The sequence below is a fragment of the Grampus griseus genome (assembly GCF_964374135.1).
Source record: "Grampus griseus genome assembly, chromosome: 2".
NCBI lineage: Eukaryota > Metazoa > Chordata > Mammalia > Artiodactyla > Delphinidae > Grampus > Grampus griseus.
The window spans coordinates 160,566,756-160,587,882 of record NC_139018.1 but is presented as its reverse complement, the minus strand read 5'-3'; the positions used below and the strand labels follow the sequence as shown (position 1 = coordinate 160,587,882).

Genomic DNA, 21,127 nt, shown 5'->3' with positions numbered 1-21,127 from the left:
AGAGAGCCCAGAAATAACCCCACACACTTATGGCCAATTAATCTATGACAAAGGAGACAAGAATATACAATACAATGGAGAAAAGAGAAGTATATTCAATAAGTGGTGCTGGAAAAACCAGACAGCTACATGTAAAAGAATGAAATTAGAATATTCTCTAACACCGTATACAAAACTAAACGCAAAGTGGATTAAAGATCTAAATGTAAGACTGGAAATCATAAAACTTTGGAAGAAAACTTAGGCAGAACACACTTTGACATAAATGGTGGCAATATTCTTTTGGATATGTCTGTTAAAGAAAACAAAAGCAAAAATAAATGGGAACTACTGATGGAAGCAAATATTTACAAATGATATAACTGTTAAGGGGTTAATATTCAAAATATATATACAGCTCATATAACTCAATATCAAAAACATGAACACCCAATTAAAAAGTGGGCAGAAGACCTGAATAGACATTTTTCCAAAGAAGACATGCAGTTGAACAACAGATGTATGAAAAGATGCTCAACATCACTACTTAATATACTGATATGCTAGTCAAATCACAATATCACCTCACACCTGTCAGAATGGTTATCATCAAGAAGACCACAAATAACAAATGTTGGCAAGAGTGTGGAGAAAAGGGAACCCTTCTACACTGTTGGTCAGAATGTAAATTGGTGTGGCCACTGTGGAAAACAGTATGGAGGTTTTTCAAAAAACTAAAAATAGAGCTACCATATGACCCAGCAGTTCCACTTTGGGGTATATGTCCAAAACAAACAAACACAGTAATTCAAAAAGATACATGCACCCGAATGTTCATAGCAGCATTATTTACAATTGCCAACATATAGAAACACCCTAAGCATCCACTAGCACTAACAGATGAATGGATAGAGAAGATGTACATATGCACACACACAATGAAATACTACTGACCATAAAAAAGAACAAAACTTTGCCTTTTGCAGCAACATAGATAGAGGGCATTATGCTAAGTGAAGTAAGTCAGACAAAGACAAATACTGTATGATATCACTTACATATGGAATCTAAAAAATACAACAAACTAGTGAATATAATAAAAAAGCAGATTCACAGATATAGAGAACAAACTAGTGGTTACCAGTGGAGAGAAAATGGTGGAGGAGCAAGATAAGGGTAGGGGATTAAGAAGTACAAACTACTATATTTAAAATAAATAAGCTATAAGGATGTATTGTAGTATACAGGGAATATAGCCAATATTGTATAATAACTATAAATGGAGTTAACTTTTTAAACATGTGAGTCACTATGTTGTACACCTGAAACTTGTATAATATTGTAAATCAAATATGCCTCAATAAAAAATTTTAAAAAAACTGTCATCCAAAGGTGATTGCATGCATGCCCAAGGCTGTGCCCACGGAGGAGCAACATTAGAAGCTGCACACTGCAGGGAACGAGACTTCAGTAGGACAGAAGATAGTTTAGCCCAGTCACTAAATAATTAATCAGGCAAACAACGACAAGCCTTCAAAGGGGATGGGAGCTCAGTATCCAGATTTCCTACAATATATTAGATACACTGCCCCCCCTCAAAATATGAGATATGCAAAAAAACAGTAAAGTATGAACTAAGGAAAAAAAGCAGACCACAGTGCGGTTCCGGATGTAAGATACTATAAAACAGTTATATATATTTTTGAAGAATTAAAGAAACCCATGCTTAAAACAGAAAGGAATATTGATGACAATGTCTAATCAAATAGAGAATATTAACAAAGAGATAGAAATTATTTTTGTTAAAAAAACACAGTGATAACTGTGGAGTTGAGAGTACAATAACTGTAAGGAAAAATTTACTAGAGGGGTTCAGGAGTAGATTTGATTGTCAAAAGAAAGAATCTCCACACTTAATGACTACAGAAGAAGTAGAGCTGAGAGAAAAGGGGGCAGAAAAAATATTTGAAGTAATTATGGCTGACAGTTTGGAAGCACATTTGATGAATATAAATCTGGATATCCAAGCCAAATGAAGTCTAAGAGTAAGCACAAAGAAATCTACAACCAGATACATCAAGTAAAAGTAATGGAAGACAAAGACAGAAACTCTCGAATGTCACAAAGGGAAAGCAACACATCATTAAAAAAGAGAACCCTGGTAAGATTAACAGCTTACTTAGCATCAGGAACTATGAAGCCCAGGGGCTTCCCTGGTGGTTCAGTGGTTAAGACTCTGCACTTCCATGCTTCCACTGCAAGGAGGCATGGGTTCAATCTCTGGTCAGGGAAGTTCTGCATGCTGTGAGGTGTGGCCAAAAAAAGAATGAAACTATGTAGCCCAGAAGGCAGTGGGATGCCGTATTAAAATGCTGAAGGAAGAAATTGTCACCATGAACTTTTTCTTTCAAAAGTGAAGGTGAGATAAACAGATTCCCAAATAAATGAACACTGAGAGAACTGTTTGTTAGCAGACCTGCCTTTTGAGAAATACTAATGAGAGTTCTTCAGGCTGAAAGCAGTGGACCTTAGGCAGTGATTTTAATCCGTTCCAAAAAAGAGCATGTGTTAAAATAATTCTGTAATTCCAAAATCTGAATATACCAGTCACTAGTACAGAGATTGAAACAGTAATTAAAAACCTCCCAAAAAACAAAAGTCCAGGAACAGACTGCTTCACAAGTGAATTCTACCAAACATTCAAAGATTTAATACCCAATCCTTCTAAAACTATTTGAAAAAATTGAAGAGGAGGTAACACTTCCAAACTCATTTTATGAGGTCAACATCACCTTGATACCAAAACCAGAAAAATACAACACACACACAGACACAGGCATACACACAAAGGACATTATAGGCCAATATCTCTGATGAAGATGGATGCAAAAATCCTCAACAAAATATTGGCAAGCCAAATTCAACAATACATCAAAGGGTCATACAAGTGTGATTTATTCCAGGGATGCAAGGATGGTTCAACACCCACAAATCAATCAGTGTGATACACCACATTAACAAAATAAAGAATAAAAACCACATGATCATCTCAATAGATGCAGAAAGAACATTTGACAAAATTCAACATCCATTTATTATAAAACTTCTCAATTAAGTGAGTATAGAATGGCCATACCTCAACATAATATAGGATAAACCCACAGCTAATGTCATACTCCGTGGTGAAAAATTGAGAGCTATGCCTCTAAGGTCAAGAACAATTCAAAGATGCCACTCTCACCCCTCTTATTCAACATAGAGTTGGAAGTGCTGGCCAGAGCAATTAGGCAAGAAAAATAAAAGTCATCCAGATTGGAAAGGAAGAAGTAGAACTGTCTCTATTTGCACATGACATGGTTTTGTATATACAAAGCCCTAAAGACTCCACCAAAAAACTATTGGAAATAATAAACAAATACAGTAAAGGATACAAAATCAGTATACAAAAATCTGTTCCATTTCTATATGCTAACAGTGGGCTAGCAGAAAAACATATTAACAAAAACAATCCCATTTACAGTCTCAACAAAAGGCAGAAAAAGCCTAGGAATCAGTTTAACCAAGAAGGTGAAAAGACTTATACGAAAACTATAAGACATTGTTAAATTGAAGAAGACACCAACAATGGAAAGATATTCCATCCTCATGAATTAGAAGAATTAACATTGTAATAACTGTCCATATTACTTAAAGCAATCCACAGATTCAGTGCAATCCCTATCAAAATCCCAAGGACATTTTTCACAGACACAGAGCAGAAATTTCTAAAATTTCTATGGAACCACAAAAGACTCCTCCAAAATAGCCAAAGCAATCCTGAGAAAAAATAACAAAGCTGGAAGTATCACACTCCCTGGTTTCAAACTATATTAGAAAGCCATAGTAATATAAAGCAGCCTGGTGTTGGCAGAAAAACAGATATAAAGATCAATGAGGCAGAACTGAGAGCCCAGAAATAAACCTATGCATATATAGACAATTAATTTAGGACAAAGGAATAAAGAACCTACAATGGAGAAATGATAGTCTCTTCAATAAATGATATTGTGAATACTGGACAGCCACACGGCAAAAAAAGTGAAACTAGACTACTATCTCACACCATACAGAAAAATTAACTCAAGATGAATTAAAGACTTGAATGTAAGACCTGAAACCATAATCTCTAGAAGAAAACATGGGCAGTATGCTCTTTGACATCAGTCTTAGCACTATCTATTTGTGTCTCTTCAAGCAAGGGAAACAAAAGCAAAAATGAAAAAATGGGGTTGCATCAAACTGAAAAGCTTCTGCACAGCAAGGAAACTATAAATAAAATGAAAAGACAACCTAACAAATGGGAGATATATTTGCAAATGATACATCTGACAAGGGATAAATATCCAAAATATATAAAGAACTCATACAATTCAAAAACAAAAAAGCTAACAATGCCATTAAAATGAGCAGAGGAGCTGAACAGAAATTTTTCCAAGAAGACATGCAGATGGCCAACAGGCACAAGAAAAGATGTTCACTATTACTATTAAGGAAACGCAAATCAAAACTATGAAGAGATGCTACCTAACATTTGTCAGAATAGCCATTATCAAAAAGACAAAAAGTGTTGGAGAGGATGTGGAGAAAAGGGAACCGTAATACACTGTTGGTGAGAATGTAAAAAAGATGTGGTATGTGTATATACAATGGAATACTACTCTCCATAAAAGATGAAATCTTGCGTATGCAACAACATGGAGGAACCCGTAATACCCTTGATGGTGTTACGCTAAGTGAAATAAGTCAGACAGAGGAAGACAAATACGTACCACATGATTTCACTCATATGTGGAATTTTAAAAGTTAACCATGTATTACTTTAATAATCATAAGAAACAATAAGGTGTTTCACTTGGGAAACAGAAAACAAACCTGAAACAAAAATAGTGCTCTGAAGTTCTAGACCCCCAAGTAATTAGAGCAGCCCTAATGGCCAAGGTATAAACTGTTTTTACACAGTAACCTAAACTGTAGTCTGAAGAGCAAGACTCTTGGGTTGTATTCTCTTTTGTTCCATCATGCTTTCTCCTTCCCTTTTGCAGCTTTCCATAAGCAACGATATTTTTTCAGTTTTTTCTCCTTCTTTGTGAAACAAAATATATGTTCCCAATGTACTTTATGGCTACTGCATGAACAAGTTCATGTAAAAAATAGAAGTAAATAGATTAAAGTTTATAAAAGGAATTCTGTACTTCAAAAGACAATATGAATGCATATTTTGTGTCCTTTCTTCTCTTAATTGATTTAAAATGTGATTGTATAGAACAATATGTATATCATTGTATTGTCGGGCCTATAAAAATATGGAAAAGTGATATATTCTGTAGTACCTGTGCAAAGGAGATGTATGAGAATTGTGATATATTTGAGTAAAAAATGATAGCAGATGTTAACTTGAATCCACAGGAACAAATGAAGAGAACCAGAAATTGTAAACCAGAAGGTTAATATAACAAACACTGTACATATGTACTTGCTCTTCTTTCTTCTGTCAGCTTTTTTCAAGGGCACAGAGTTATATAAAGAAATAATTATTACAAACTCTTTTATATTTAAAGGTATAATATGTATAACAATAGCACAAAAATGGGGAAGAGATAACAGAGCTATATAGGAGTAATATTTCTATATATAATTGGAATTTAATAATATAAATCTGAAGTAGACTCTAAAATTGATTGTGGTTATGGTTACACAACTCTGAATATAATTTTTAATGAAACCATTGATTTGGACACACTTTAAGTGGACGAATATTATGGTATGTTATATATTTTAAAAATAGCTTAGTGAACTACAAAAATTAAGAGATTTTAAAAGATTTAAAGCAATGGGAGGATACCGTGAAGGAGGGAAATTGTGACTCTTACTCGATTAAAGATTTCTCTAGTGCATACCTTTAATTCCTAGTGCTTAACCCAGTCATCCCTCAAATGCTGTTCTGATTACCTCCCTGCTTATCTGAGGATCCCCTGCTTTCTTGATTCAAATGATTCCATTCACCTTAGTTATATCTGTTGAAGAAAGACCAGAGTGGCTAAAATATATGTGCTAATATTCCCTAATTTTGTGTGGCTATAGATTTTATTACTTTCACAAAATGTTATTTATTGAAAACTTGCCTGCCTAATCTGATGCATCTTTGTTTACTTTGTTAATGATGCCCCAGGTGGTATCCTCTCTGTGAAGAATGCAATATGGTACATTTGGGCTGCCAAAATCATAGTGTGACCTTTTACATTTATTCATGGGCTCAGCCCTTTTTTCAAAGCAGTCTTCTACTAGACAATGTCAGGATCATGACAGGTTTCCAACTCCATTTACATGCTCTACTAGAACCAACTTCATTCACTAAACTTTTTGGGGGGGGGGGTTCTTGCTCTTTTATTTATTTATTTATTTTTAACATCTTTATTGGAGTATAATTGCTTTACAATGGTGTGTTAGTTTCTGCTTTACAACAAAATGAATCAGTTATATATACACATATGTTCCCATATCTCTTCCCTCTTGCGTCTCCCTCCCTCCCACCCTCCCTATCCCACCCCTCCAGGCAGTCACAAAGCACCGATCTGTTCTCCCTGTGCTATGCGGCTGCTTCCCACTAGCTATCTACCTTACGTTTGGTAGTGCATTCACTAAACTTTTAACCCAGGGAAACAGGCATTCAAACAGAGCCCTGTTAAAACCACTAACATCAAAAGGCAACTGTGTGCATGCCCAAGGATGTACCCTTTAGGTCCCCAGTCCTAGTTATCCCTTTCTCAGTGTGAATACCTTTATAATAATTTTCATGTATTTTTCATGTCATCGAACATAGTTAATCATTGTTAATTATAGCAAAAATTTAGATCACATAAAAGCTCAAATGGAAATGGATCCAATCAGAGTCCTGCTTGTGGTACAAATTTCACCATTTCCTCCTTGCAAGACATAAAGTGTACATGCTCGAGGAATCTCAGAGACACTTTTTCTCAATTCAGTGAATATCGCGTTACTCTTTAAATCAGTGATACCTACATGGTTTACAGTTACATAGCCTAAAAGGGAATTAAAATGTCCAGTAAGTCAGAGAATTTCTGGCTCATGGTAAGTTACTGTGACTTAAGAAGACTATGGTTTACATCTTGTCTTGTTGGGAAAAAAAAAAAATGTTAAGTTCTGCCTCATTGGGTACATCCTTGCAGAATAAGTGTTCTTTTAATATAAATCTGGAAATTATATTGCCATCATAAATTCTCTGGGATGATTTCCACTTATGTAAGAGATAGCATTATATTGAAAAGCACTGGTTAAGGAATTAAGTACTGGTTAAGGAATTATAGAAAAGTACTGGTTAAAGAACCTCTAAACTTCAATATAATGTGACTTATGTAATTGCTTTATCTGTTCTATTTTAAGGCTTTGTGATTCTCCAAACCAGACATTTCAACAAAACTCATCTTCTGTAATAAATGCTAATTAAGTTAGTGCTACACACACACAGACACACACACACATGCAGACACACACACGTTTGTATGTAAATGGTTACCATGCAAAGTGTTTTGAAATTTGTTGTTTCTACAGGGACTAATGTAAAAGGCTTGACAGATAAAACTAGAAGAGGTGTAATAAAGGGACAATTCAAGATACAATCAATGGATCTCCCTGGTAAGGACAAGAATCTAAGATTTCAGGTTTCCTTATCTTCTCTGGAGTTTAATTAAGAATCATGAATAACATCAGTATCTATGGTTTATTATTACATGGGCAAAAGTTTTCAAGAACTCCTTCCTTTAATTAGTTGAATTTTTGTATTGAATATCAATGTAAAACTAGCTACATATTGTTAGTCTTAGAGCTCATTTGTTTAAGAGCTAATCCATAAAAACCAGTCCTTTAATAAACTTAGAATATGCTTGGTACAAATAAATATGCCCAATTACATTCTATTCACTTTCTATTTTCAGCTTAGATAGACAGTTCTGAATTTGCAAATGTAGAAAGGTTAGTTAAGGAATGTGATAGATGAATATAACAGATGGTTATCAATTCCCTCTTTATTAGACCTGAAGTAACAGTGCTAGACACATTTCTCTATGGTGTTTTCTGTGATGTTGAAAGAAGACACCTAAATAGAGAAAAAAGGGAAATAGACATTCAAACAGAGCCCTGTTAAAACCACAAACATCAAGAGGCAGCTAGCTGTGTGCATGCCCAAGGATATGTCCTCTGGGAGCAATGTGCAAGGCTTCACACCTCAGGGGAAAGATATGTTAGTAAGATAACTCTGAGAAATCACTGTACACAAACAAGCAAGAAAGCACACTAAACAACAAGCCTCAGAAAGGGAAACAGAGATCAGAGTCCAAAGATGCTATGATATATTATCTTAAATGTCCAGTTATTAGTAAAAAAAAAAAATTAAGACATGTAAGGAAATAGTAAATTGTGACCCAAGCACAGGAAAAAGTAGGAAACAAAATATGCTTGCGAGAATCCTAGATGTTGGACTTAGCAGACAATGACTACCTAGTAGTTATTATAAATGTGCTCAAAGAATTAAAGGAAAACAGATACACAATAAGGGTCTTCACTGGTGGTCCAGTGGTTAAGACTTCGCCTTCCAGTGCAGGGGGTGCGGGTTCGATCCCTGGTTGGGGAGCTAAGATCCCACATGCCTTGCAGCCAAAAAACCAAAACATAAAACAGAAGCAATATTGTAACAAATTCAGTAAAGACTTTAAAAATGGTCCACATCAAAAAAAAAAAAAAACTTTTACAAAAAGAAGATACCATGAAAATATTTTGTCAAATACACATTATCAACTAAAAATAAAAATTAATGTAAAAGAACCCAAAGCAAATTCTGCAGTTGAAATGTACAGTAATGAAATGAAAATATTGCCTAAGGGGTTCAAGAGATTGGATTAGTCTGAAGGAAGAAACAGCAAACTAAAGGTATGGGAATACTAGGAGAACAGAGAGAGAAAGGAGCAGTAAAAATATTTGAAAAGATGGCTGAAAATTGTGAAAACTATTCAATGAAAATTATTAATCTACACATTCAACCTCAGTGAATTTAAATAGAATAAGCACAAAAGAATCTACAACCAGACCCATCATAGTAAAAATGTTGAGAGACAAGGACAAAGATAAAATCTTGAAAGCAACAAGAGAAAACCAACTGATGGTATAAAACAGAATCCCAGTAACCTTCATTTAGCAACAGAAGCTATGGAGACCAGAGGCAGTGGAATGGAATATTGAAATGATGAAAGAAAAATCTGTCAACCAAGAAACTTATATCAGGCAAACCATCTTTCAAAAATGGTGAAATTCCCAAGTAAAAAATTCCAGAGAATCTACTGCTAGCAGACGCACTTTACAAGAAATGCTAAAGGAAGTTTTTCCCACTGAAAGTGAATGATCTCACACAGTAATTTGAATACACAAAAAAGAAACAAAAAATAAACAAAAAACATGGCTTAGAATAATTCTAGTATTGCAAAAGACCATATAAATGCATATTTGTCTCTTTTCTTCTCTTAACTGATTTAAAAGGCAATTGTATAACACAATAGGTATAAAATGTATTGTTGAGCCTCTAACATATAGACATATGTAATATATTTCACAAGAGCTGTGCAAAGAAGATGGTGTGAACAAGGATGAATTTGAGTAAGAAAATGACACCAGATGGTAACCTGAGTCCATAGGAACCAATGAAAAGAACCAAAGATTGTAAATAAGAATGCTGATATAACAAACAGTGTAAATATATACCAAACTTGCTCTAATTTTTTGTCTCTCATCTTCTTTAAAAGTTATAAAGGTTCATAAAGAAATTATAAGAACAATTTTAACAATGTCTTTAATTTTATATGTGTAACATGTAATTCAGTAGCACAAAAATGGAGATAAGGGAATAAAACTATGTGTCAGTCATGTTTCTGCATTTACCTGGAATTTAATTAGTATGAATCTGAAGTTGATTCTAAAATTGACTATGGTGATTGTTACACATTCTGTGACTATATTAATAACCATTGATTACACATTTTAAATGGGCATATAGTATAGTATGTTAAATGTTTTTTTAAAAAATAGTTTAGTGAACTCCAAGCAGGATAGGATTTTTTTTAAATACTTAAAAGCAGTGGGAGGATGTTGTGAAGGAGCAAAATTGTGGCTCTTAATAGATTAGGTTTCTCCACCCCATATCATTTATTATGCTCCTAGTTTTTAATTCAGTCTGCCCTCAAGGGCTGTTCTTACTGCCTCCCTGCTCACCTAAGGCTCCTTTGCTTTCTCAGATCAAATGAATCAGTTCTTCTAATTATATCTGTTGGAGAAAGACCAGAGGGCTAAAGTTTGTCTGCTGATGTTCTCCAGTTATGTGTTGCTATAGCAGACATTACTTTCACAAATGCTGTAACTTAATTACTAAAAACTTGTTCTGCCCAATCCAACGTGTCTTTGATTTTAGTAGTGATGCCCCATGTGGTCTTCACCTTTGTTTAGATTGCAGTGGTGATAAATTTGTGCTGCCTCAGTGATAGAGAGTGTTTGAAATATTCATGAGCTCAGCAATTTCTCCGAAGCAAGACTTCCAGTCTATAAATTCTGGATATGACAGGTTCCAACTTCATTTACATGCTGTGTTAGAACCAATTTTTGCCCACACAAAATTTTACACAACAGGTGACCCAGAGTCACCAATTCTAAGTATTCCTTTTGCAAAATAAAATTTTTTAAAATAAATTTCAATTTTTTTTCTATCATTGGACCTATATCATCATTTCTGAATCCAGCAACAAAGTGAAAATCACATAAAGACTCAAATGGAAGGAGTGAGTGCAATACCAATCAATGCTCACATTCCTGCAAATTACCCATTTCTTCCTCCCCACATAGAAGGTCTACATGCTAAGAGAACCTGAGAGGATACTTTATCCCAGTCTACAAATTACTACTTGTTTTTCTCCATCACTGATGTCTACTGACATATAGTTACGTGGCCTTTAAAAAGGGAATTAAAATATTCCTGGACAAGTCAAAGAATTTCTGCCTCACAGTAACATTCTGTGACTGTGATGCCCATTGTTTGCAATTTGGTCTGGGAAAAAAATGTCATGTCCGGCCTCACCAGATATATCCTTATGATATGAATGTGCTTTTAATGTACACAAGACAGTTATATTTATTAAGATAAACTCTATAGGATGACTTAAATTTGCAAGAAACTTCGTATTTTATGGAAAAAGTTCTAGTTAAGGAATTAATGTGGCATCAGTTTATGGATCAGTTTTATCGCTACCTGACTATGTGGTCTTGGTCAAATCACTAACCATTTCTAAGCTACAATATAATGAGGCTTATATGGTTGCCAATGGCTCTTCCAATTCTAACGTGTACTGATTCTGAAAGTAAGACATTTCATTATAATTCTTCTATAATAAAATAATGCTAATTAAAGGAGTATTACAAACAAACACAACTACATGTTAATATTTACCTTACAAAAGTGTTTTGAAACTGTTTATTTCTATAGACACTGATACAGAGCGCTTCCCAGATGCTGTTGGAAAAGGTATAATAAAGGGTGAAATCAAGACACAATCCAAGAGTTATCCTGGTAAGAACAATATTTCAAGTCTGTTCTGGCTTATTTATCTTATCTAGAGTTTATTTAAGTTTATTTAAGTTTGAATCTGATTACAGTACCTATAAGCTGTTATTACATGATGCAATGTCTTCATAAATTCCCTCCTATAATTAGTGGAACTCCAACAGTTATTATCAATGGATTTACATATTGTGAATTTTAGAACTCCTTCATTTAAAAAGTGATCCTCAAAATTTCAGTGGTACAGTGAGCTTGGAATATGCTTGATGGAAGCATTTTAAGTGCTACTCACTTTCTTTTTCAGGCTAGTTGCAACAGCAGAAAGGCTAGCTTATGAATGGGATTAAAAGAGAGATTTCATTGCTTACCAATTCCCTCTATATAATTGAAATACCAGGCACATTTTCAGTATCTCAGGTGAAGTAGAGGTGTTTAGTTTTGTTACATAGTCTGTAGTTTACACTACTGCCACTTGTCTTGGTGTTATAGTGTTTGACACACTGCTTCTTGATCTTTGGTGTGATATTAAAGGAGGCAGAGAGCTTAACAGAAAAACAAGGGAAAGAGACAGTCAGCAGGAAAAACAAGTGTCATCCAAAGGTGACTGTTTGCATGCCCAAGTCTGTGCCCCCAGAGGAGCAACATTAGAAGATTCACACTGCAGAGAAGGAGACTTCTCTACAATAGAATATATTCCAGCCAAGTCACTAAATAAATAATCAGGCAAACAGCAACAGCAAGCCTCCAAAGGGGAGAGGAACTCAGTATCCAGATTTCTTACAAGATATTGTCTAGAACGCCCAGTATAAACCCCCCAAAAATATGAGACATGCAAAGAAACAGTAAAGTGTGGATCATATACTAGGAACTTCAGGAAGAGTAGGCTTAAAAAATAATTTAAGCAGTGGGAGGGTATTGTGAGGAGGGAAATTGTGATTCTTACTAGATTTCAGATTTCTCTAGCACATACTCCCTTTTCCCTCGTCCTTAATTCTATCTGCTATCTGCTATCAAATGCTCTTCTTAATGCTTCCTTGCTTATATAAGCATCTTTACATGCTTCTTTCAACTGGGCCTGTCATTCTTAACCTATACCAGTTGGAGAAAAACCAGAGAGCCTCAATTATATCTACTCAATTGGCTCTTTAACACTTACTTCTGGTCTCAGCCATTACAACAAAGTAAGATCCACCTTATGGTGTCAGGTTCAGGATAGGTTTCCAACCTCTGGTGCATGCTCTTCTGTAACTAGCTTTCATTCATAAAACACTGGACACATAATTTGACCCAAGTCAGCAATCCTACTTAACCCCTCTTTCAATATGAATTTTTCTTTAAACTTTCATGTATTAAAACAAAATACGTGAATGTTATTTCTCTCCTTTGACCTAGTTAGTACTTTCTAAATCCCGCCAAATGTCCAAATCACATAAAAACTCAGATGGGATGGGATGCAGTCCCAATGCTGGTACTGCCTCAGATTTACCCATTTCCCCCTCCCCAGTTACAAGGTGTACATAGTAAGAGGACCTGATAGGCAGTTTTTCTTAGACTACAGAATATCTTGTTACTCTAGTACATCTTTGATGTCTGCTTGATTTACATAGCCTTAAAAATGGCATTAAACATTCTTGAGAGAGTCAAAGAATTTCTACCTGGTAGTAACTTTCCGTAATGTGGGACCATGGTTTGTCTCTTGACCAGTGGGGAAAAAATGCCACGTTCCACTCATAGGTATATCCTTAACAGTATGAGTGTCCTCTTAGTGTAAACTGGGCAGTTATATCATTTACACGAACTCCCCAAGATGATTGAAGTTTGTATGGGACAGTGCATTGTGTATGAAAAGCACTGGTTAAGGAATTATGGGGCATCAGCTTGTACTCAGTTTTGCATTATCTTGGTGTGTGTTCTCAATCAAATCACAAAACATCTCTAAGCTTCAATATCATGAGGCTTATATGATTGCTAAGAGCCCTTCAAATTCTAATGTTTTATGATTGTGCAGTGCAGACATTATATTATTTCTTTTCTGTAATACAAGTACTAATTAAGTTAGTACTACACACAGACACAAAGACACACATACTTGTGTGTTAATGGTTACCTTATAATGTGTTTTGAAATTTGTTTTCTATCCATAGAGACTGATATACAACGCATGAGAGATACTGTTGGAAGAGAAAAAGCAGTTGGTGAAATCAAGACACATCATCAGAGTCACCCTGGTAAGAACAAGAATTTTCCAAGTTTAATATTTATGGTTTATGTCTTCTCTGGGATTTTATTAACTATGAATCATTAATGATAACAGTAACTGTATGTTAGTATTAATGGGCAATAATCTTCATGAATTTCCTCTTATGATTAAACTCTAGTATTTACTGTCAATGGAAATTTAGCTGGATATTTTTCAGTTGTAATCTCATCCATTTGGAAAGTAATCCATATGATCCAATGCTCTAATGACCTTAGAATATGCTTGGTTTAAGTATTTATAACTGTGATTCTACTCACTTTCTTGCTGGCTTAGAAAGGAATATTGCTTTGAATTGAAAAAGCAAAAAAGCTAGTTGATGAGTGGCATAAGAAGAGGAACATAACAGTTATATCACTGATTACCAATTTCCTCTACATAATTAAGTTGGTATGTAAATTTATATCTCTACTAGAGTGGAGTTCTCTAGCTGAGTTTTATTATTCACAGATTACTGCTTTAGTCCTGGAGTAACAGGGTTCGATATATTTCTCTTTGTTGCAAGAAATACTGTCATTATGAACTTTTTACAGAATTGATGCTGAAAGCTAGCATTGGAAAGTAACTGAATCCTTAGATATAAGCACCAAAATACATGTTTTCACTGAAATTTAAGGCAAGATTTCTGAAACTTTGCTTTTGAATGCTTTATTTTATTATATTCTTGCTTTTATTCCTGTAAAAAAGTAGTGTTGTAAATGAATCAAATAAATATTACTTGCTCCAACAGCTTTTAACTGGGGAAAAGCTGGGTGGTGTAAAAATGAAATTGTTGGAACCAAGCAGTTAAATTTGGTGTATTACGATAAGCCATTTTTCCATGTCTTTAATTTTCAGAGTATTTTTGGTTAGGTTCTTTCAGTTAATTTTTGCTTCAGTGTTGCTTATTAATAGGAATCCTTGTCAGTTTTGAATAACAGCCTTAGACACAGCAGTAAAGTGCTTTCATTTACATCCATTCAATTTAAAATGTCATGCCTTTTATCAACAAAACTAAGTTAATTAATTTATACTTATTAATGGTGAGTTTATAATTAAATGCTCTAAAGAAAATTTTATATTAGAAATATAAATTCCTAAGAGAAAAGGTATTAAAAGGAGAGTACAGATCAAATATAGAAATAAGATAAAATGTGGTTAGATTAAAGGTCAAAATTAAGTAAGATGGTACCTAAGAACACAGAACAAAGAAAAGGAAGAGAAAATGAAGAATTAGTTTATAGAAATTGGAGTGATAGAAAAGTAACCACTCAAATGTGGGAAGACAAACTGCAGAAACAAAGGCTAATACATGGAGTTTGGGAAGTAGAGTGCAAATAGTAATGGTGTCTATGTGATTTTTTTTTTTAATTTTACTTTATGTGAGAATTTATTTAAAAACAAAGATATGTCCACACAACATCAAACAGAGTTTTTTTACCGGCACGTTGCACCAAGTAAATTCTCAACAAACGTGATCAATTTTTCACCCTTTGACAATCAAAATAAGAGATATACCAATATAAAATAAATATCTGACTACTTAGAATACTTTTTGTAGTATGCTTTTAAAATTTTACTCTTTATGAAATATTTTAAACACCCAGAAAATATGTAACACTAACATAAAATACACAACATTCTAATGGTTCCCTATCTATGATGTTACAATCCCAATCTCTCCCTTCTCAGCTTTTATCACATGCAGTCATAAAGAATATATAATGATGCTCTATACAAATATATTCCAAAATATTTTATTGTGCCCTCTTTATTTCTTACTATTCTTCATTATGGAATTTCCCACCTTGTCTTCCTCCCCACTACCCACATTACTGCAGGTCAGTCAAATTTATAAAAAATGTGTGTGCACGCACACACACATACACACTCCTTTTTAGTAGAAATTCCCAAGTTAACTGCTTTTACTTCCTTTTTGGTCTCTAGAGTATATTTTTATGCCATCTCAGCAATACTTTTTAAAGTACATTTTTTAATCTAGCGTTTTAGTTCTTGGAATTAGAGAGGTCATTTGGGATAGCTAGTGTCTTATACTACTGCATTCAAAATTACATTTAAATTGGAATACCAAGCTGTACCAAAATATTTTCATACAAACAATCTAGGCTTGCTGCTTTCATGAAAATAAAATCAAGAATAAACATAAACATGACAGTATGACCCCATTACCCTAACATGCCTTAAGGCTTTTATTTTTAGTAATTTGAATATCCTCCCCAGAGTTTACTCTTATTTGACAAATATGAATGGCTAGCTTAGCGTCATGGATTCTGGAGTAAATTGTGTCAACAATATTTTATTTTCTCAGTAACAGCCTCTCAGGCTGTGGCTTCAGTTTAATCTCTAGCCACTGATAAAATAAGATGAGGTTTATAATCTTTGTTTAAATGGGAGTGTTCTACAATAGCACATATTACTTTTATAATAAGTAGGATATATGAAAAATAAATCTTATGAACATTGATTGAATGGGGTGAGGGGAAGCCAGTGTTTCATGCATAGAGCTCTGATCTCCAAAACTATTCTTATAAATGCATCCTTCTAAATATAGTGTACAGATCAAATAAAGAAGTGAATATTCTGCTTCAGAGTAAGACAGGGTTGGGATACAGGTTGAAATTAAGGAAGATGCTAAGAATGGAAACTGTCCATCAGAGAAAAGCCATGTGTGCCACCCTCCGTATCCGTTTAAAAAAAAAAAAAAGTGAGGGTTTTGCTGCTAATTAATTTACCCACGAAGAGTAGGAAGAGCTCTTGTACATGTGCATTTGCAAATACTAAAAATGTTACTCCATCAAAATGCTATAAAAGAAGAACCTTTCTTTACGAAAGAATCTTTCTCAACCAGAAGGAAAAAAGCTCTCTAAATGACTTTGAAAGAATTGGACAAATCAGGGAACTAAAGACAATGAGTGAAATTCCCTCTGGAATATTTGGCAAGAGAAAAGGAATTTTACAGTGGTGACATCAACAAGATAGAACAGGAGTTTTCTACCATCTTCCACCCAAAGAAAATCAACTTGACAGTCACCCACAGACAAGAGAGCATTTGTGGAAGTCCAGGAGTTAAAGCAGAAAAGTTTCAGCACACTGTTGGAATAAAAAAAAAAATCCAAGGTTGGAGGCATTGAAGAGGGTAAGAACAGTTTACCTGCATCACTCCTCCCCCAGGACAGCAAACCTTGGTGCCAAAAGAGCCCTTCTCCTCCCATGATTTATCCCATGGGGCAAAGTGAGAACATGAGTGACTGCCCAGCTTCTCTAGCTGTACAGGACACTGTCAAGAGACCCATTTCTCTCTTATCCCATCCAGAGAACTGTGTCATGAGCTGCATGACTAGGAGTGGTGAGTGGCTGAGAGAGCAGCAGCCAGGGCTCAGAATAGAATATATGAAAGAGATGTGGTTACTGCTAACCATGTCAAGGACTCCATTGGGAGTCCCACACACATCAGCTGCTGAGAACACCTCACCTGTGAACCCCCTAAAACTGGCCCATACACATTTCCAACACTCCATGCACCTCACCCACAAACCCTCACCCTGTGATTGGCTCCCTGTGTGTGTTCCCGAAGGCAGCAAAAATGAGCTTTCACAGACAGCTAGTGAGCACCCACAGAAAGCAAGCCCAAATCTGAAGGCCTTGGAGAAACCACAAAGTGGAACATACAACACTGCCAGAGGGAAGGCAAAATGGAAGCTGGCAGCAACCAGTCTGGCATTACAGGATAGGAAGAAGGCATACAAGCTTACGAATTCTGCCACAAAAGATAGCAAGAAGTGTAGAGTAGATGTAATCATAGGAAAGGTCTAAGAAAGCCTCAGAATCCTCAGCAGGGCTGATAGAAAGGATTTATTTCTGAAAAGCCATCAGTAAAGCAAGGAGGAGGTGACTGCTTCTTCAAATTCAATGACAGCAGTACAAACATCAAGGAACATGAAAAATCAAGGAAACATGATGATGCCATGAACGAGATACAATAATTTTCCAATAACCCAAGAGAAAAGGAGGTTTGCAATCTAACTGATAAAGAATTCAAAATAGCTGTTTTAGGGAAGCTTAGGGAGCTACAGGAAAACACAGAAAGACAGGTCAACAAAAGCAGGAAAACAATGCATAAATAAAATGAGAAGTTTAGCAGAGAGTAGAAATCATTAAAATCGAATCAAATTCTGGGGCTGAAGAATACAGTGAATGAAATTTAAAATGCAATAGAGAATTTTTTTTTTTTTTTTTTTTTTTTTTTTTTTTTTTTTTTGCGGTACACGGGCCTCTCGCTGTTATGGCCTCTCCTGTTGTGGAGCACAGGCTCTGGACGCGCAGGCTCAGCGGCCATGGCTCACAGGCCCAGCCGCTCCGCGGCATGTGGGATCTTCCCGGACCGGGGCACAAACCCATGTGCCCTGCATCGGCAGGCGGACTCTCAACCACTGTGCCACCAGGGAAGCCCTGCAATAGAGAATATTAACATCATAATGGATCAAGCAGAAGAGAGAATGTGTGAAGCAGAAGGCAGTACCTTTGGAATTATACAAAGAAGAGTAAAGAAAAAAATTTTTTAAAGAATGAAGTAAAACCGTGAACTATAAGACAATAAGCTAAATAATATATAAATGATTGGAGTCCCAGAAGGAGAAGATAAGGAGAAGGCAGCAGAACACTTATCTAAAGAAGTAATGGCTGAGAACTTCCCAAATCTAGGGAGGGATTTGAATGTCCAAGGTCATGAAGCTAATAAATCACCCCCAAATTTCAATTCACAACAATATCTGCCATGAAATATTATAATAAAACTGTCTAAAATCAAAACCAAAGATAGAATTTTTAAAGTAGCAAGAGGAAAATATTTCTCTCATACAAGTGAATCCTTAACAAGCTATTAGAAGCTTTTTCTGCAAAAACACTGCAGGCCAGGAGAGAGTAGGATGATATATTCAAAGTGTTGAAAGAAAAAAAAAACTGCCTAAAAAGAATACTTTACCAGACAAAGCTTTCCTGTAGAAATGAAGGTGAGATAAGGCTCACAAACAAAGGAGAGCTGGGTGAATTCATCACCGTTAGAACTGCTTTATAAGAAATATTGAAAGGAGGTTTTCAAGCTGAGATGAAAGCACACTAATTGATGATATGAAAATATACAGCACCATAGTAAAGCAAGTATATGGTCAAATTTCAAACACTCTGGTGCTGTAACGCGGTGGCGTGTTAACTCTGTCATAAAGGTGAAAGGACAAAAACATTAAAAACAACTACAGCTACGGTAGTGGATACACAATATAAATGAAAGGTAAATGATGACATAAAAGGTGAGGAGTGATGGCACCAAGATGGTAACATAGGTCATTCCTGATGTCACTCCTCCTCACAAGAAGAATTACTAAAAACTGTTCATGGACCAGACACCACTGAAAAAATCCTAGAACATGGGAGTGAGGCTGTAGCACACCCCCTGCACAACAGAGACCAAGACACACCACATTAGACGGATAAGAGGAGCGGCTACACACTGACCATATTGCCCTTCCCCCAGGCTGGTGCAGCACAACACAAAGAAGTCTCCCCTCAGCCCTCAGTTCCTCCAGTTTGAAAGAAGAGCCCAGCGTGGATTTCCAGCTCTACCAGCATTGTGGGTCACTTCTTGAGAGCCCTCACTTCTTACCACAGGGATTTCGGGGTAATCTGCTGGGCTTGACTACTGGGAATCTGATTGTGACAGAGAAGGGGGAGGGGCTTGCAACAACCAGCACTGGGATCTTGGCAGACCAAATTCTTACCTGCCGTACCCAAGTAGTAGTCCTGACCAGCAGCTTTGCTCACCTGGAGAAACAAGAGGGAGGGTGGCACAGTCTCACCAGGTGACACACTGAGATGCAGGTCTGTATGGTTTGGTTCCTCAAATGAAGAGCCTTGACAGCTCTGGAACCCTGTCTACCCCCTCCAAGCAGGGGAACTGAGCCCTAGCTTGATATACTGCTGAGTAGCTCCTTGCCCCACCTTACCAGGCAGATGAGTCAGAACACCTGGAAACTATGGAGCACTTCTTGAGTGAGGAGTATGGCAGGCAAAGCTGATTGTCCATAGAGCAAGTCCAGTGGCACCATTTAACCAGGGAACTTGGGGAGCAGGTCAGCTTGAGTCAAGACTTCAAAGAGCCTTGGAGGGATTGAAGTCAGTTTCCCTGCTTGGCACAGGCAGGGAGCTAATTAATAGCCCCCACCAACTGTTGGACAAAGCTCCTGGCCCCTCTTGACCAGAAAGCCTGATCAGGAAGACCAGGGGGCCTGCTTGCAGGTGGCCCTCCCATTCTGCCCAGGCAGGGGAGCTCAATTTTGCCTCACTCCTGAGTGTAGCTCCTGGCCCTTCCTGGCCAGAAAGCCTGGCCAGAACACTTGGAGGATTTGTATCCAAGCAACACTTGAGCAGAGAGTACAGCAGGCAAAGCTGATCTTCAGCAGAGCAAAGCCAGTGGCACCATTCAGCCATGAAATCTGGGGCTCGTATTGCTTGAGTCAAGACCGTAAAAAAAGAGCCTTGCCAAATGATGCGACTGACAAGGGCTTAATTTCCAAAGTATACAAACAGCTCATATATCTCAATATCAAAAAAACAAGCAACCCCATCAGAAAATGGGCAGAAGACCTAAATAGACATTTCTCCAAAGAAAACATAAAGATGGCCAACAGGCATATGAAAAGATGCTCAACATCACTAATTATTAGAGTAATGCAAATCAAAACTACCATGAGGTATCACCTCACATCATTCAGAATGGCCATCATTAAAAAGTCCATAAATGACAAATGCTGAAGAGGATGTGGAGAAAAGGGAACCCTCCTACACCATTGGTGGGAATGTGAATTGGTGCCACCACTATGAAAAACAGTATGGAGGTTCCTCAAGAAAACTAAAAATAGAGTTAGCATATGATCCAGCAATCCCACTCCTGGGCATATATTTGGACAAAACTGTAATTCAAGAAGATACATGCACCCCTACGTTCATAGCAGCACTATTCACAATAGCCAAGACATGGAAACAAACTAAATGTACATCAACAGATGAATGGATAAAGAAGATGTGGTACATATATAAAATGCAATACTACTCAGCCATAAAAAAGAATGAAATAACGCCATTTGCAGCAACATGGATGGACTTAGAGATTATCATGCTAAGTGAAGTAAGTCAGAAAGAGAAAGACAAATACTATGTGATACCACTTATATGTGGAATCTAAAATA

At 36.1% G+C, this 21,127-nt stretch overlaps 1 protein-coding gene across 1 annotated transcript in view; it reads left to right on the top strand.

Annotated features, from left to right (window-relative positions):
* The window catches only part of CCDC7 (coiled-coil domain containing 7), a gene marked incomplete at both ends in the record, with an annotated part of 247,453 nt that extends 227,708 nt beyond the window's left edge, over nucleotides 1–19,745 (top strand). Inside the window, 4 exons of the mRNA XM_082681635.1 lie at nucleotides 7,588–7,671; nucleotides 11,555–11,638; nucleotides 13,774–13,857; nucleotides 19,417–19,745. Coding sequence (XP_082537761.1) covers nucleotides 7,588–7,671; nucleotides 11,555–11,638; nucleotides 13,774–13,857; nucleotides 19,417–19,745 — 581 coding nt within the window. The remainder of the gene's footprint in view (nucleotides 1–7,587; nucleotides 7,672–11,554; nucleotides 11,639–13,773; nucleotides 13,858–19,416) is intronic.
* Nucleotides 19,746–21,127: the final 1,382 nt, after the last annotated feature.